This window comes from Hemiscyllium ocellatum, chromosome 15 (assembly GCF_020745735.1).
Source record: "Hemiscyllium ocellatum isolate sHemOce1 chromosome 15, sHemOce1.pat.X.cur, whole genome shotgun sequence".
Classification (NCBI taxonomy): domain Eukaryota; kingdom Metazoa; phylum Chordata; class Chondrichthyes; order Orectolobiformes; family Hemiscylliidae; genus Hemiscyllium; species Hemiscyllium ocellatum.
In genome coordinates, this window is record NC_083415.1 from 24,120,139 (window position 1) to 24,139,412 (window position 19,274).

Consider the following 19,274-nt stretch of genomic DNA (forward strand, 5'->3'; position numbering starts at 1 on the left):
TCTTAAACAGAATATAGTTTATTTCATGTCAGCAACTAGATACATTAGTTTGATAGACATTGCTACAGAGTCTATGAGGAAGGCTGAGATGATGGGTCTTACTCCGTCTCTCACCAAATCTATGCGACATCATAATAGCAGGTGGTCCTTAAGGTGCTCTTAGATCATAGACTATTACAATGCAGTACAGGCCCTTCGACCCTCGAAATTGCGTCTATCTGTGAAAATAATCTGATGCCCATCTAACCTACACCGTTCCATTATTATCCATATGTATGTCCAATGCTCATTTAAATGCCTTTAATGTTGGCAAGTCCACTACTGTTGCAGGCAAGCTGTTCCACGCCCTTACTACTCTGAGTGAAGAAACTAACCCTGATATCTTTCCTAAATCTATCACCCCTCAATTTAAAGCTAGGTCCCCTCATGTTAACCTTCACCATCCGAGAAAAAAGACTGTCACTGTCCACCCTATCTAACTCTCTGATTATCTTAAGCATTGAATCTTTCAAACCCTTAAACTTTATCTATCCCAAGGTTTTTTTAATGAGAAATATTTTTACATTTTTGCATATAATTACATTTACCACATACACTATCCCATCTCCTGCCAAATCTACAAATTAAATTTCACAAATCCAGCTGGTTTGGAGATTTCTTCATTCTCCTAGAATGTGATCTCTTCTCCTTTGGTAGATTGGTAGATCTCTGGGTTGAAAATGTTGAGGTTTGAAAGTCCCTTGAAGCTTAAGGGCCTTCTTATCTTTTGCATTTCCTTCACTGAGGAAATCTTTTCTGCTGAAGCAGGCAACTGCTCCATTGTTATATCTGGAGGGCTGTTAATGTGATGAATTTCTACATGGAGGATAGTGCCCTGTGGAAACAGGAACTTTCTTTTGTGCAATATCTAGGATCTGGACAAGGCACTTTTCTATTTTGATAGTATTTTGACAGGAAATTTCTTCTTGACTGTCCTTGTCTTTACCCTTGGTCATCGCCTGAGTGGAAGTTGCCATCAGGTTGTATGCAGCACATATGTGTGTGATTCAACTGGAAAGGGTGCAGAAGAGATTTACAAGCGTGCTATCAAGACTGGGGGGTTTGAGTTATAAGGAGAGGCTGGATAAGATTGGACTTTTTTTCCCTGGAGTTTAAGAGGCTGAGAGGTGGCTTTATAGGGATGTACAAAATCGTGAAAGGCTCAGTTAAGGTGAATAGCCAAGGTCTTTTCCCCAGGGAAGGGGAGTTCAAAACTGGAAGGCATAGGTTTAAGGTGAGAGGGAGGAAATGTTTAAAAGGGACTTGAGGGGCAACTTTTTCAAGCACACAGTGGTGCATACAATGGAACAAACTGCCAGAGGATGTAGTAGAGTACCATTACAAAATTTAAAAGATATTTGGATAAGTACATGGATAGGAAAGATTTAGAGGGATATGGACCAAATGCAAGCAAATGGGACCAGTTCAGTTTAGGAATACTGGTCTGCATGAATGAGTTGGGCCAAACAGCCTGTTTCCTGCTGTATTGCTCTATAACACTATTGCTTAGAATGCAGCAGGGACTGGCATATTTAAAGGGTGCACCTCATACGAATTCTTCTTTCTAGTCATCTCTCAAGACAATCTTTGTTTCATTGCTAAATGATAAAAGTGCCATCTGTCCTTCAATTTCAGTTTGATAGTGACATGTGTAATTGCCATCAGCTTGACTGTTTTGGATGTTGATGCTGAAAATCACAGCAAAGTATTGTGCTGCTGTGTTGTTTCTGTGCAAGTAAAACATACCCCTTCTGGCATGAGTCTCTGCTTAGCAGTTTATTTTAACCTGCGTAGTAGAAACCACACCATTGGATGGATCATAGAATCTCTACAGTGTGAAAACAGGTCATTCAGCACATCGACTTCTCAGCACATCGACTTCACACCAACTCTCCAAACAGCATCCTGTCCAGATCCACACCCTTATCCTATCCTGCATTTCCCATTGCTAATCCACCAAGTCTGTACATCCGTGGACACTATGGGCAATTTAGCTTGATCAATTCACTTAACCTGCACACCTTTGGACCGTGGGAGAAAATCTACTCAGACACATGGGAAATATGCAGACTCCACACAGACAGTCACTCAAGGCCAGAATTGAACCCGAGTCCCTGGTTCTGTGAGGCAGTAGTGCTAAGCTACTTTGCCACCCCCCATTGAGACCTTTGGGGCTATGGGCGATCTGTATTAAATAAACAGAACAATTTTTTTTGTCAAAACGACACTGATGTGAAATTGTATGGAGCCAGTTCAGCGAGGTTATTACACCAATCATGCCAGAAGAGAGCAGACGATGAGGAAGGCAGTGAGGAGACAGGTGCAAGAGATCCCGGGAGAAGTACCTGTCAGGAACAAGTTGAAGCTTTTGGAAACAGTAGAGACTGATGACACTGCCAGTTCGCAAGGCAGCCAGGTCTGTCAATCGAAAGTTGGCGCAGAGGCAGAGCGGAAGAGTCGGACATCGCACAGAGCCGTGGTAATTGGGGACTCCATCGTGAGAGGAACTTACAGGGGTTTTTGTGGCAGCAGACGGGATTTAAAGATGGTGTGTTGCCTTCCTGGTGCCAGGGTGAAAGACATCGTGGACAGAGTGCGGGAAATCCTCAAGGACGAGGGTGAAGAGCCAGAGGTGGTGGTACGTGTCAGCACAAATGACATCGGGAAGAAGAGGAGAACATACTACAGATGGACCTCGGAGAACTAGGAAGAAGGCTGAAAAGCAGGACGTCCAAGGTGGTTATCTCCGGTTTGCTTCCAGTTCCTCGGGCTGGTGTGGCCAGAAACAGGGAGATAATGGACTTGAACTTGTGGTTGGGAACTGGTGCAGGAAGCAAGGATTTAATTTCTTGGATCACTGGGGTATATTTTGTGGGAAGCATAAATTCTACAAGAGAGACAGTTTGCACCTTAATAGGTTAGGGACCAGCATTCTGGCAGGCAAGTTTTCTACTGCAACACAGCTACGTTTAAACTAGGTAGCAGGGGGGAAGGGACAAACTGGATGTTTAAAAAGGAAATTGAAGGGAAAGTTAGAACAGGAGAAGTCAAGAAAGACAACTGTATCAATGAGGCAGAAAACTTGGAAAGGGATCATGCTGTAAGGTTGAGTGAATTAGAGGTTGATGGGAAGGGTGAGAGCAGTAACAAATTAAAAATACTATACATGAATATACGAAGCATTAGACATAAGATGGATGAGCTTGAGGCTCTTTTGGAAATTGGCAGATACGATATTGTGGGGATAACAGACGTGGTTTCAAATGGACAGGGCCTGGGAAATGAATATTCAAGGCTACACGTGCTATCGTAAGGACAGACTGACGGGCAGAGGGGGTGGGATGGCCTTGTTGGTAAGGGAGGATATTCAGTCCCTTGCGCGGGGGGACCTAGAGTCAGGGGATGTAGAGTCTGTGGATAGAGCTGCAAAATACTAAGGGTAAAAAGACCCTCTTGGGAGTTATCTATAGGCCCCTAAATAGTAGTCTGGATGTTGGATGTAAGTTGAATCAGGAGCTGAAATTGGCTTGTCACAAAGATGTTACTACAGTTGTTATGGGGGATTTTAACATGCAGGTAGACTGGGAAAATCAGTATGGTATTGGACCTCAAGAAAGGGACTTTGTGGAGTGCCTCAGAGATGAATTCTTAGTGCAGCTGGTGCCGGAGCCTACCAGGGAGAAGGCAATTCTGGATCTGGTATTGTGTAACGAACCAGAATTGGTCAGAGACCTCGAAGTGAAGGAGCAATTGGGAAGTAGTGACCATAATACATTAAGCTTCAATCTGCAATTTGAGAGGGAGAGGGTACAGTCAGAAGTGACAGTACTTCTGTTGAATAAAGGGAACTATGGAGCTATGAGGGAGGAGCTGGCCAAAGTTCAATGGTGCAATACCTTAGCAGGGATGACCGTGGAGGAAGAATGGCGGATATTTCTGTGTATAATGCAGAAGTTGCAGGATCAGTTCATTCCAAAAAGGAAGAAAGATCCCAGGAGGAGGCATGGGCGGCCGTGGCTGACGAGGGGAGTAAAGAAACATATAAAGTTAAAAGAGAAAAAGTATAACATAGCAAAGATAAGTGGGAAAACTGAGGACTGGGAAGCTTTTAAAGAGCAACAGAGGATTACTAAGAAGGAAATACGCAGAGGAAAAATGAGGTACGAAGGTAAACTGACCAATAATATAAAGGAGGATAGTGAAAGCTTTTTTAAGTATATGCAAGGCAAAAAAATGGTGAGGATTAAAATTGGGCCCTTGAAGATAGAAACAGGAGAATATATTACGGGGAACAAAGAAATGGCAGAAGAATTAAATGGGTACTTCAGATCTGTGTTCAATGGGGAAGACACAAGCAATCTCCCTGAGGTAACAGTGGCTGAAGGACCTAAACTTAAGGGAATCTATATTTGCCAGGATTTGGTGTTGGAGAGACTGTTAGGTCTGAAGGTTGATAAGTCTCCGGGGCCTGATGGTCTACATCCCAGGGTACTGAAGGAGGTGGTGCGGGAAATCGTGGATGCATTGGTGATTATTTTCCAGAGTTCAATAGATTCGGGGTCGGTTCCTGAGGATTGGAGGGTGACTAATGTTATACCACTGTTTAAGAAAGGTGGGAGAGAGAAAGCAGGAAATTATAGACCAGTTAGTCTGACCTCAGTGGTGGGAAAGATGCTGGAGTCTATTATAAAGGATGAAATTACGGCACATCTGGCTAGTAGTAACAGGATAGGACAGAGTCAGCATGGATTTATGAAGGGGAAATCATGCTTGACTAATCTTCTGGAATTTTTTGAGGATGTAACTCTGAAGATGGATGAGGGAGATCCAGTAGATGTAGTATACCTGGACTTTCAGAAAGCTTTTGATAAAGTCCCACACAGAAGGTTAGTGAGTAAAATTAGGGCACATGGTATTGGGGGCAAAGTACTAGATTGGATTGAAAATTGTTTGGCTGATAGGAAACAAAGGGTAGCGATAAACGGCTCCATTTCGGAATGGCAGGCAGTGACCAGTGGGGTACCGCAGGTATCCATGCTGGGACCGCAGCTTTTTACAATATATGTTAATGATGTAGAAGATGGTATTAGTAATAACATTAGCAAATTTGTTGATGATACAAAGCTGTGTGGCAGGGTGAAATGTGATGAGGATGTGAGGAGATTACAGGATGACCTGGACAAGTTAGGTGAGTGGTCAGATGCATGGCAGATGCAGTTTAATGTGGATAAATGTATGGTTATCCACTTTGGTGGCAAGAACAGGAAGGCAGATTACTACCTCAATGGAATCAATTTAGGTAAAGGGGCAGTACAGAGAGATCTGGGTGTTCTTGTACACCAGTCAATGAAGGTAAGCATGCAGGTACAGCAGGTAGTGAAGAATGCTAATAGCATTCTGGCCTTCATAACAAGAGGAATTGAGTATAGAAGCAAAGAGGTACTTCTGCAGCTGTACAGGGTCCTGGTGAGACCACACCTGGAGTACTGTGTGCAGTTCTGGTCTCCAGATTTGAGGAAAGACATTCTTCTATTGAGGGAGTGCAGCGTAGGTTCATGAGGTCAATTCCTGGAATGGAGGGATTACCTTACACTGAAAGACTGGAGCGACTGGGCCTGTATATCCTTGAGTTTCGAAGACTGAGAGGGGATCTGATTGAGACATATAAGATTATGAAAGGATTGGACACTCTGGCAGCAGGAAACACGTTTTCGCTGATGGGTGAGTGCCGAACCAGAGGACACAGCTTAAAAATACGGGGTAGACCATTTAGGACAGAGATGAGGAGAAACTTCTTCACCCAGAGAGTGGTGGCTGTGTGGAATGCTCTGCCCCAGAGGGCAGTGGAGGCTCAGTCTCTGGATTCATTTAAGAAAGAGTTGGATAGAGTTCTCAAGGATTGTGGAATTACGAGTTATGGAGATAAGGCAGGAAGAGGATACCAATTAGGAATGATCAGCCATGATCATATTGAATGGCGGTGCAGGCTTGAAGGGCTGAGTGGCCTACTCCAGCACCTATTATCTATTATCTATTGTCTATTATCTAAGTCAGAATCATAGAATTATACAGTGCAGTGGGGGACCTTCAGCCCATTCAGACTGTACCACTAAAAATCCACTATTACCTGCACTGGGCCCATGGCCATGGAAGAACACTCGAAGTGTCAAAACATTCAAGCTCTATTTGGAGATTAGGGGATTTTCCATCTCGACTACACTCCCAGGCAGTCCTCTAATCCCTCTCTCGACCTCCTGCCTTTCACTTTAAAATTATGCCTACCCCCCACCCCCCTTGTTATTGACCCTTCGACTAAGGGGAACAGCTGCTTCCTATTCCTCCCTGTCCATGTCCTTCATAATCCTACACCCCTCCATCACGTTCCCCTTCAGCCTCCTCTGCTCTGAAGCAAACAAGATTATCCAGCCTCCCTCCATCGCTAAAATGCTCCATGCCTGGCAATATCTGGTGAATCTCCTCTGCAACTGTGCCCACCCGCCCTCCCGTTAGACTTACAATTCCAGATTTTTATTGTGTTCAAATTCCACCATCTGGTATGAGCAGGATTTGAACTGGGATCCCAGGAACATGACCGAGGTTGCTGGATTAATAGCCTGGCGACAATACCACCAGACCATCACGTCCCCAGTTGAGATGGTTAATTGTTTCTGACTGGCACAAACTGGATGGAGCAAATGGCCTCTCTCTATGCTCTGTATATGTTTGTTCCGACTGTCACTTTACCTTGCCACATGAATTCACTATAGTCGCTAGTCACGTAAAACTAGTTTGTTGATTGCTGCACAATGATTCCTCCCAACGTCACCTCTCCAGAATGAATGAATAATCAGCTCACCACCATCAGCAGTCGCTTGGTAGTTTGCACTTCCATTTCTTAGCGGCACGTTGTCATGGTACCAAACAAACCGGGCTCAATGCCTTGCCTCATCAGATATGGGAGAACAAGGTGTCCCCAGTCCCTGACTCAGTCCATTGGTACAGGAAATCAGCACAGCATCTGTGACAGGAACTGAGGAGAAAACACACAGAGTTAAAAATTCCTGGGGTTCATCTATCGATTGAGACTATCGGGAGGAACGGTTTGGCACAGTGAATGGAAAAGAGAGTTAAGCATTTCAATTGGTTTAAATGCTAATGCAGAGATTAATTCCACCCAGCTATCAACATCCTGGGGGTTATTATTGAGAGAGAATCTAACCACTGTCCCTTGGTGTTCAATGGTGCTACCATCACTGAATCACTTCCATTGACAAAATTCTGCAGGTTACCATTGAGAGAGAATCTCACCATGCACTTGATGTTCAATGGTGTTACCATTACTAAATCCCTCCCACTGTCAACATTCTGGAAATTATCATTGAGAGAAAATTTAATTATCAATCCCTTGACTGAAACCCCTCCAGTGTCCTGGGGTTAATCATTGATCACAAATGAAAATGGACTGGCCAAATGAATACTGTTGCTACAAGAGCAGGTCAGAAGCTAGGAATCCTGCACTGAGTCACTTACTTCCTTACTCCTCAAAGCCTATCCACCATCAACAAAGCATGATTCAGGAGTGTGATGGAATGGATGGTGCAGCTCCAACAAAGTTGAGAAGCTCACGACCATCCAGGGACAAAATAACCCCTGCTTGATTGGCACCACATCTACAAACATCTACCTCCTCCAGTGCCAATGCTCAACAGCAGTGTGAACCGTATACAAGACACACTGCAGAAATGCACCAAAGATCCTTAGGCAGCACCTTCAAAACCCGCGGTCAATTCCATCTGGAAGGACAAGGGCAATAGATACCTGGGAACACCACCCCCTGCAAGTCCCCCTCTGAGCCACCCACCATTCCGATTTGGAAATATAGCGGCTGTTCCTTCAGTGTGGCTGGGTCAAATTCCTGGAATTCACTCCCTAAGAGCATTCTGGGCATACCTACAGCATGTGGATGCAGCGGTTCTTGAAACCATCTCACCACCACTTCTCAAAGAGGGCAACTAGGGACGGAGCAAGCGACACCCATGTCCCACAAGTGAAGATATAACTCTCTGTGGTGTAGGCATGACTGTCATTGTTCATCAAACATCGCACCCTGTTTGTTGCATATAGTTTAAATTCAGTTTGTTCTCAGAAGCAGGAAGTAAAAAACAGCTCCAGCAATGGTGAAACGGGGCCAGTCATGAAATCCTGGTGAATAGTGTCATTGGGAGAAGGAAATCAGCCATCCTTACCTGGTCTGGAACTCCACATGACTGCAAACCCACAGCAAAGGACATTATTTCTAACTGCCCTCAATTACAACATTTAAAAGGCATCTGGATGGGTGCATGAATAGGAAGGGCTTAGAGAGATATGGCAACATGCTGGCAACTGGGACTAGATTAATTTAGGATGTCTGTTCATCATGGACCAAAGGGTCTGTTTCCATGCTGTACATCTCTATGACTCTGACTGTAAGAGGCTGTTCAAGTCATTCCCTCAATTCACTGTCTAAATGCCTGGCATTCTGTCTACAATCATTGTTTTGTTCATTATTGTTACACTCTGTGCTATTTTGATCAGAAGATAAGAGATTGGGGCAGGAGTTGGTTATCCAGCAGAATATCCAACAAGATCTGCAGAGGTGTGTGACTTTTCAAAATGACAGGCGTGGACGCAGTGTGGGTGATCAAGCTCTGTACAAGATGGAACATGTATGACAGCAATAAGAGTGATCTACGATCAGATGGTATAGAATCCACCTTTGGTGGAGTGAAGATGATATCAGCTGGAGTTTAGAAGAATGTTGGAGGTTCGAATCTTACAGAAACCTCTAAAATTTTAGACAAGCGCAGGAAGGATGTTCCCAATGACCAGGGGATGGAGGGAGAAGTCCAGAACCTGGGTGGGGGGTCGGGGAGGGGAGATCACAGTCTAAAGGCAATGGGGTAGGACTGAGATAAAGAGTAATGTCTTCATTCAGAGAGTGTGGAGCCTGTGGAATTCTCTGCCACAGAAAGCGCTTGAGACCAGAACATTGAATGGTGTTCAGGAGGGAATTGGAGCAAGGTCTGAGGGGCTAAAGGGAGAAAGTGGGGAATTGGATGATCAGCCATGATCCCACCGAATGGAAAAGCTGAATGGCCTACTCCTGTTCTGATTTTCTATGATTCTGTGTTAACAGGGTGTAAGAGTTGGATGATCTGCCATGGTCATGCTGAATGGCTAAGTTCGGACCCAAAATGCTGAGTATTCCTATATTATAGGTTCCTATGTTTCGATTTACTAGCAAGCTCAACATTATTTACCCTGTGCCATTTCCCCTATTTTTGGCATTTAATTCAGACAAATGGGAAGTGTTGCATTTTGATAAGACAGACCAGGGCAGGATTTATACAGTCCTGGGGAGGTTAGGGCCCTGGGGAGTGTTGTTGAACAGCAAGAACTAGGGGTGCTGATACATAGTTCCTTGAAATTAGTGTCATAGATAGACAGGGTGAAAGGCAGCATTTGGCATGCTTACCTTCATCGATCAGAGCATTGAGTACGGAAGTTGGGACATCATGGTGCAGTTGTACACGACATTGGTTAGGCCATATTTGGAGGACTGCATACAATTCTGGCTACCCACATGAAGGATGTTATTAAGCTGGAAAGGGTGCAAATAAGGTTTACAAGGATGCTACTTAGATTGGAAGTTTTGGGTTATGACAAGAGGATGGATAGGCTGGGACATTTTCCCTGGAGTATAACAGGCTGACCTCATGGAGATTTATAAAATCATGAGCGGTATAGATGAGGTGAATAAAGCCAAGGTCTTTTCCTTGGGTAAGGGAGTCTAAACTAGAGACCATATATTTACGGTGAGAGGGGAAAGGAACCCAAGGGGCAATATTTTCACAGAAGGTGGTGTGTATACGGAACGAGTTGCCAGAGGAAGTTGTCGAGGTGGTTAGCATGACAACAATTAAAAGACATTTGGACAGTTACATGGATAGGAAAGGTTTAGTGAGATATGTGCCAAACGCAAGCAAACAGGAGTAATTCGGTTTGGGAAGCCCGGTCAGCGAGGACGAGTTGGGCCGAGGGTCCTATTTCCCTGCTGGACACCTCTGTGACTCTATAGCATTACCAATGATGGATCAGATTTTTATTCCTGGTCTGTTGGTAAATCTATGCTGAAGTGTCTAACTCTTTAAGTTGTTGCTTAGCTTCGATGCTTTCATTCACTTTGGTGAAACTAAAATGCTCACTTCCTCAGTCCTGCTTTTTGTGGGTTGTTTCTTGCTAGACATGAATTCAGTCACTGATACTGAGGATTCTCTTGGAGAAATATCGAAATAAATATTCTACTTCAATTAAGCATCTGACATTAGATTTAAGTGGGTTATGCTGCCCATTAGCTGTGCCATTATTTGTGTTTCCTTGCAAATTTCTCAGTTTGTTTGCAATTTATACTTTCCACTAGAGACAAAGGGTTACAAAAGCAATTTAAAATGAAACAGCAGACCCAGAAATGTCACACAGCCAGAAATCAGGCATTGAAGGGGCAACTTGGAAGCCTTAGCTGACATTTGTTCTTTGCAGCAGCCAGTTGCATTGCTGTTTATTCTGTTCCTGTGCTTTCGTATTTCTGTGTAAGTTGATATATTCATAAATTAATGGAATTATTGATTTGGCTTTTTTACATGGTCCCATTTGTGTGGCACATAAGTGTGATTCACAAAGAGAAAACAATTGAACACTACTTTCTTAGGGTTCAGAGGGTTATTTGATTGGAGCAAGATTCAGGGGTTAGAGCTTTTCTGTGTCTCTTGAGTATGCCAGACACGATGATGTGGGAAATGGAAAGTACTGAAACTGTTATATTTGAACTTAGAAACTAGAGTCTGAATGTGATATGCATACATAAGCATGAGGGTTTCCTGTAAAATATGGAATTAAAACTAGAGCAATTTATTTCAATGTGGAATATGTCACTGCCTGTAAGAATTTCACCAGTATCTCTCAGAATGTTGTTACATTGAGTAACAGGTTATAATGTTCATCGTAATAAAGTTGTTACAAAAATTATTATGAGAAAAGTGTTACAAAAAGTAATTGTGTACTCAAAGAAGCATACCTCATGCATAGGATTAAGAGTATTAATGAATTATAAATCTGAAGGATTTAATTTAATTTCCACAAATAGATTTGAAAGATTTTCTAAGTTCAATGCTGATTTAAATTTGTTGAGTTAAAATGTTGAAACTAATTACAGCTCTCGTTTTAATTGAAGCGAATCAGTCACTTGAATAACTAATTCTTGACAATCTTCTCTAAAGGGATACAGAAGGACTAGAAAAGGTGCAGGAAAAAGTCCACCTTCACAGTAGAATACACAAGTCACATACCAGATACAGCGAGTAAATTAGGTGCTAATAACATTGAGATGACTTGAGGTAATTAATATTAGTTGAGAATCATTAATGGAGACCTTAAGGAATTAACATTTGGCAAGTCCTCAGGGCCTGATAGTCTATTTTCTTGAGTAACTGCAGATATAAATTTGGGCAATAGATAGGTGTTTTGTAACCACAGAAAGGCCTGCATCTGGCATGGTGTGGTATCCCTTTGGTGGCAATATCAAGGATGTCATTGAGCAGCCGCAGAGCACTCTTTGAGAGGAGGAAGGTGAACAGTTAGCAGTCATGGTTCATATTGGTGTAAAGTTCATGGGCAAAAAGAGGGATATGGTCTTCTAATCTGAATTTAGGAAACCAAGCAGGAAATTAGAAGAACCTCAAAAGAAGAAATCCCTGCTTCACTCCCACTATCATTCAAAAATGAGTGTAGCAATAGGCAGGTAAAGAAGATAAATATACTGTTGGAAATGTGGTAAAGTAGGGAGAGCTTTGGATTCTTGGGACATTGGGAATGGCTCTGTGAGAGATAAGGCCGGTATAGACTGGATATGTTACATCTAAATAGAACTGGAACTGAATTCCTTTTGGAGCATTTTGTTAGAGTATTATTAAGATGGTTGAAATCAAGCGATCATATGTGAGAGGAGTGTCATGGTATAGAATATTGGGAAAAATATCTAGCTCTCGAAAAGGAATAAAAGTTTAATTGATGGGGCCAGCGTAGGAGAAGGTGATGTCTAAATAAGAGTTATTGTACATGTATGTGAATACATAGATTGTTATAAGTAAGATTAGTGGGTTATAGGCATGGATTACCCATATGGAAATATAATGATATATTTATATCAGACCTTGCTCAAAGAAGGGCAGGACTGGATGTTAAATATTCCTGTATGCAAAGTATTCAGGAAAAGGTGGGGAAGCGATAGTGTTGATTAAAGAGGACATTGCAATGCTGGAGAAAGAAGATGTCTCCGTGGGGTCGAAGATAGAATCTACTTGGGTAGAGCTAAGAAACAAAACATTGATTACTGTTGTCTGCAGATCATCAACAATTAAGAGGATGTAGAGCAACACATTTACAAGAAAATTATGGAGGTGTAAAAAACACATATCTATAGTGGGGAACTTTAATTTTCTGATTGTAAACTGGGAATGTAGTAACGTAAAGGGTAGTGAGGGGTAAGAGTTCCCAGAGTGTGTTCAGGAAAGTTTCTACAATATGTTTCTAGTTGAATAAGAAAGGAGGCAATGTTAGAACTGATAGTTAAAATGACGTTAGTCAAGTGAGTCAGGTATCAGGAGAACATTTAGTGGACAGTGATAATTGGATTTTAAGATTTAGGCTGACTATGGGAAAAGGGCAAATAGTAAGCCAGATTTACCAATGATTAACTGGGAGAATGCCAACTCCAATGGCATAAGAGCACATCTGAACCAAGGTAAATTGGAATGAAAGAAGAGTTATTTCAGGCACTGTATTTTCTTTCAAAATGGAAAGTCAGGATTAATACCTCCAGGGTTTTTTGAATAATGAAAGGGATAGAAAGGAAGAAAAAGTGTGCAAATAAAAGATGTCAAGTAGAATATTCAATTGAAAATCAGGTTGAATAAAGGAGTTTCAGATGGGAGGTGAAGAAGCAACAAAGAAAAGCAAAGAGGGAGTACATAGAGAGGCTGGCAGCCGATGTAAAATGGAATCACAAAGTTTCTCTGGTCACATAAATAGGGAAAGAACTTTAAAAGAGTATTAGGGCTATTTTGGGACTAAAAACAAAATTACCCATGGCGGCAGCAGGCATAGCTTAGGTTTCAAAAACGTTGCATCTGCATTTACCAAGGAACAAGATGCTATCCAGGCCATGGAAATAGAAGGGGATTAATTGAGACACTAAATGGGCATAAAAATAAGGAAGGAAGAGTTATTAGATAGGCTGCCAGTACTAGAGTAAATGAAGCACCATGAATGAATGAGATGCATCTAAGGACCTTGAGGGAGGTGAAAGTGGAAGTGGCACAATCTTTGAAAATAATTTTGTAGAATTACTCAGAATCAAGTGTGGTGCCAGAGGACAAGAGATTTTCAACTGTTACACTGGTTTGGAACAAAGGGTAAATTTTGTTCCAGCAATTGTAGGATAGTCAGTTTAACCTTGTTTGTAGGAAAACTCTTAATAACAATCATAGAGGCAAAGTTAGTTGTCGTTGGGGCATATGTTAGTTAATTAAAGAAGGACAGCATGGATTTCTTGAAGGACGGATATATTTGACTAATTTACTGGAGGAGTTCTACACAGCTTACAGAGTGGATGTGGGCAATGCAGTTGGTATGGTGTACTTGGACTTTCTGAAGATGTTTGATCTATAGTGACAGTGGATTTGTGAACTAAATTATAGCTCATGGAATAAAAGGAGCAGTGACAACATGGATATGGAAATGGCTAAGTAACAGTAAACAAAGAGTACTGGTCAATTGGTGTTGTTAGAGCTGGGGGAAATTTGTGCAGTGGAGTTCCCCAGTGGTTGGCATTGGAATCCTTACTGTTCCTGATATTAATGACTTAACAGATCGGACACCTTTTCGAAGTTTGTGGACAGTGCAAAACATGGAAGCATTGTCAAGTTTGAGGAGTATAGAACTTCAAAGGGACAGAGAAAGCTTTTGAAATAGATGCAAAGGTGGCAGATGAAATTCAGCATGAAAACTGCGTTCTTACATTTTGGTTGAAATGTAAGCAATGATATAAGTAAAGATAAATTCTAAAGGAAGTTCATGAATAGAGAGACTTGGATGGATATGTGCATTTGTTATTTGAAGGTGGCAGGCCAAGTTGAGAGAGCATAGTTACAAAACCTTACCGTAGCATAAGCCATAATAATTAGGGCATTGTGTAAATAAGTAAGGAGATTATTTTGAACGTATGCGAATCATCAATTTGGCCTCAACTGGAGTTTTGCATCACACTTTAAGAAAGATATGAAGGCATTTGAGAGAGTACAGAAATGATTCATCAGAATGCTTTCAGAAATGGGGAGCTTTTAGTTTTGTAGATTAATTGGAGATGTTTGAACTGTTTTCTTATGAAAGAGGAAGACTGAGGATATTTGATAGAGGCATTCAAGACCATAAGAGATCTGCACAGAGTTGATCATGGGGAACAGTTTCCACTTGTGAATGGATTGAGAATGTGAGAGGAAACAAATTTCAAATATTTAGCAAAAGAAGGAAAAATAATATGAGAAAGAAAAGCATTGTCAAAATATGTAGTGCTGGAAAAGCAGAGTTGGTCAGGCAGCATCTGAGGAGCAGGAGAGTTGGCGTTTCGAGCATAAGCTCTTCATCAGGAATGTGGGGGAGGGCTAAAGGGGCTGAGAGAAAAATGGGGGAGGAGTGTGGGGCTGGGTGGAAGGTAGCTGGGAATGCGATAGGTAGATGGAAGTATAGATGGTGATAGGTCAGAGCGGAGGGTGTAGCGGATAAGTGGGAAAGGAGATGGATAGGTAGGACAGATCAAGGTGGTGGTGCTGAGTTGGTGGGTTGGAGCTGGGATAAGGTAGGGAGAGGGGAGATGAGGAAACTGATGAAATCAACATTGATCCCATGTGGTTGGAGGGTCCCAAGGCAGACGATGAGGCACTCTTCTTCCAGTATCTGGTGGCTAGAATCTGGTGGTGGAGGAGACTCAGGAGTTGCATAGTCTGCCCAGTGTAGAGGAGACCACATCGAGAGCAACGAACACAGTTGATGTGTATGGAGGTGCAGGAAAATCTCTGCCAGATGTGGAAGGATCCTTTGGGGCCTTGTATAGAGGTGAGGGGGGAGGTGTGGGTGTAGTTTTATACTTCCTGCGATGGCAAGGGAAGGTGCCGGGAGTGGAGGTAAGTTGGTGGGGGGGGCATGGACCTAACAAGGGAGTCGTGGAGGGAATGGTCTCTGTGGAACACAGATAGAGGTGGGGAGGGAAATCTATCTCTGTTGGTGGGGGTCTATTTATAGGTGCGGAAATGGTGGAGGATGATGTGTTGTATTCGAAGGTTGGTGGGTGGATGGTGACGTCTAGGGGATTCTGTCCTTGCCATCCTGTGGAACAATTTGAAGAACATCCCTGGGATGCCAACTTGCGTAACGTCGACTCTCCTGCTCTTCAGATGCTGCCTGATCTGCTGTGCTTTTCCAGCACCACACTTTTTGACTCTGATCTCCAGTATCTACAGCCCTCACTTTCTCCTCTGGTATACATTGCCTGGGACTATGGTAGAGGCAGATTCAATTCAAATATCCAAAAGGAATTTTGATGATGATCTGAAAGGAAGATGGACAGGATGATGGGGAGAAGACTTAGAATAGAATAAAGTGAATGACTTATTCAGAGAATTTGTGTAGATATGATAGGCAGATTGGTCTGCTTCTGCCCCTTAACAATTCTGATTCTGTAATTGTTGATTCACTGGTTATGATTTTCTAAAATATGCTGGATTCAAGAACGATCCCAGCAGATTGGCAGACAGTAAATGTAATAAGGAGTAAATACTGGAATCTGTACTGAAAACAACAATGCTAGAGATCACAGTGAGTCAGGCAGCATCTGTGGAGAGAAAATCCCAGCTGAAGTGAAATATGGACGAGGTGGTGTACACATAATAGTTGGCCGGGGGTGGGGGAGGGACTCCCCTCAACTCGAAACACTAGCTTGTTTTCTCTCCATGGATGCTGCCTGGCCTGCTGTGATCTCCAGCATTTTTTCTTTGTTCTCAGTAAATATAGTAATCCTATTTAAGAATGGAGGGAGAGGAAAAAGCAGAACTGTGGGGCAACTGGCCTGAAATCCATCATCAGAACATGACTAACTTTAGAAAAGAGAAATAAAAATTTGTTGTGCTGTTCTCTAATTCTGCTTTATCTGTAGTTTCTCCAGGGGCCACAGTGTTGGTAGAAGTAAACGCAGATATACACATCTGCGGAATCTGCAAACAGCAGTACAACACTCTGGATAACTTTGTGGCTCACAAGCAAAATGGCTGTCACCTTGGGACAACTGCAGGCACCAGTTCCATACAGTTTGTGGCAGAGGCAGCAACACCAACCACCCAGACTCAGACTGCTACAAGTATGATTACTGCACAGACACAGACCATCTCAGGTATGTGAGAGACTGGCAGAACCTTTTTAGTGCATTAATTGATTTACTAGGAGAAAAATGGTGGTGATTTCTTTTCTGAAACAGTATTAGCAACACTTGTTTGAAGTACGGTCACTGCTGTAGGTTGAACTGTAATTACATAGCTGTGTGAATTTGAGAAGGAAATTATTTAAGCTAATAAAGGTCAGCTTTCCATGTAAAGTAAAGGCGCAAAGTTAATAGAGTACATAGATGTTTTTAATTGCTTAATCGACTAGAAAAATTGCTTAGTTACTTGATCTGGCATGCTTGAGGGATGAAATTGACTTCTGACAGGGAAGGTTTTGGAAAGGAAAATACATCTGAAATCCAACATTTTCCACAGAATATTCGGAATCACATCAAAAGTATCTCAACTGTGGGCTGTCAGTTTATTTAAAATTCTGATTTTTTTTTAAAAAGCAGTGAATATTTGTTGCTTTAAGTTAGTGTGTCACAAAGTGACAGGGAGATGGCCAGCACAGTTTCAGGCTTAAGCAGCAATGATAAATCTAGAGTGCAGCCTACACGTATTTTGATGTGGCTCTTGTTACTTGGAATGAGTCGACAGGAAGAAGCTATGTGAGATGCACCTTAAGTCAATTGTGCAAATTCTTGATAAACAACAGAAATAGAACAGTAGATGATAGACTGTGAGTTTCAAAACAATAATTAATTAAAATGGTTTGAGGTTCTATACCACAAAGGCAAGGCGACGCCCTGAGATTAAATTCTGACAGTAAACTCACTGGAAACAATATGCTATTCTCTGCATTTTACTTCTACTACCCTGACTGTGAAAGAAAATATGGTTATCTTTATAGTGATGCAATGCAGAATAAAAAGTTAAAAAACAAGAACATAAGTTGCTGAAGGAACTCAGCAGGCCTGGCAGCATCCGTGGATAGAAAGCAGGGCAAACGTTTCAAGTTTAGTGGCCTTTCTTCAGAATTGATAGTAGCTAGGAAAAAGTAATATATGTACCTGAGACAGGGGGTTGAAGGAGAGAAGGAGTGAGCAGATTGGAGGAGATGGAGCCCAGAGAGAGAGATAGAGAATGACAGGTAGACAAAAGGATGGACAAAAGTATTATAGGGAGAAAGAGACGTTAACTCTACTTTCTCTCTACAGACCTGCTGAATTTCTCCAGCAATTTCTGTTTTTGTTTCAGATTTCCAGTGCCTACAGTTCTTTTTTTTTAACTGTAAAGAACATTGCCTGAAAATATAATAGTTCAGTGTACAACAAATGTGAAGCATTGAGCCAAGGAGTTTAGTATCTGAATTCACTAATTTTGGCTGACACAACTTTGGGGTAACTGACATTGGCTTTTAGCCCACCCGGATTGATGAGACTGAACATTCAGCCAGGATCCCCATTTCCTGGTAAACAGTTCTAATGGAATGTGTATATAGGTAAATGTTGATAAAGGCAGGATAAGCACAGCAACTCATTGGGTATCTTATTTGTCTAACCAGCTATTAAGAAAGCAATGGAAGAACGTTCAATGTGAAAAGAAGTTTTGCCTTTTTTTTTAAGCACTTAAAGAGCAAATGCAACATAAATGCTATGCTCTGTGAGGATAGCATTCATCAGGGATTTCATTTTTTTTTGTTCAGAGAGGATTGCTATTGATAAGTGTACCTTAAAAAAAGAAGATTGGAATGTGGTTGCTGTACCCATAAACATCAGGGAGAAGAGTGATCTGGAGCCAAGATATGAGCTTAGAATGATAAAATAGTGACAACATATGCGCACATTACGTCCGTGCCAGCTCTCTGCAAGAACATCTCTGCTTGGCACACACACCTGCCCTTTCACTATAGCCCTAGCAATGTTTTTTCTCTCTCTGGGTGTTTATCTAGTTCCGTTTTGAATGGCACAACTGAATCCACCTCCACACATTCTGCAGCAATGCATAACAGACCCTAACCTCTCACGTTAAAATATTTTTCATGTTTTTGTTTTTGCTTCTTTGTCAAACATCTTCAGTTAGTGTCTCCTGGTTTGTGACTATTCCACCAATGTAAACAGTTTCTCCCTGGCTTTTTTTGTCCACAACTCCTCATGGTTTTGAAAACCTCTCTCAAACCTTTCTTCTCCAAACAGAACAGTGTCACCAGATCTAACTGAGGTTCCTCATTCTTGGAACCACTCTTGTAAAATCTTTCTGCACCCTGCCTACATGCTTCACATGCTTCTGAAGATGTTGTGCCCAGCATCAAAACAGTACTCCAGTTGAGACTGAAGCCGTATTTTATGATGATTTATCCTAGGGTCATAGAGATGGACAGCATAGAAGCAGACCCTTCGGTCCAACTTGTCTATGCTGACCACGTATCCTAAATTAATCTAGTCCCATTTAAACATAGAATCCCTACAATGTGAAAACAGGCCATTTGGCCCAACAAGTCCACACTGACCCTCCAAAGAGCATTTACCCAGACCCATTCCCCTATCCTATTACTTTATATTTCCTCTGAATAATTCATTTAACATACACATATCTGAACACCATGGTCAATTTAGCATAGCCAATTCACCTAACCTGCACAACTTTGGGTTGTGGGAGGAAACCGGAGGAAACCTACGCAGATATGGGGAGAATGTGCAAACTCTACACCGACAGTCACCCAAGGCTGGAATCGAACCTGGCTCCCTGGTGCTGTGAAGCAGC

At 42.1% G+C, this 19,274-nt stretch overlaps 1 protein-coding gene across 1 annotated transcript in view; it reads left to right on the forward strand.

Annotated features, from left to right (window-relative positions):
- zfp64 (zinc finger protein 64 homolog (mouse)) overlaps positions 1–19,274 on the forward strand; it is a 66,848-nt gene that overhangs the window by 8,080 nt on the left and 39,494 nt on the right. Inside the window, exon 2 of the mRNA XM_060835898.1 lies at positions 16,346–16,579. Coding sequence (XP_060691881.1) covers positions 16,346–16,579 — 234 coding nt within the window. The remainder of the gene's footprint in view (positions 1–16,345; positions 16,580–19,274) is intronic.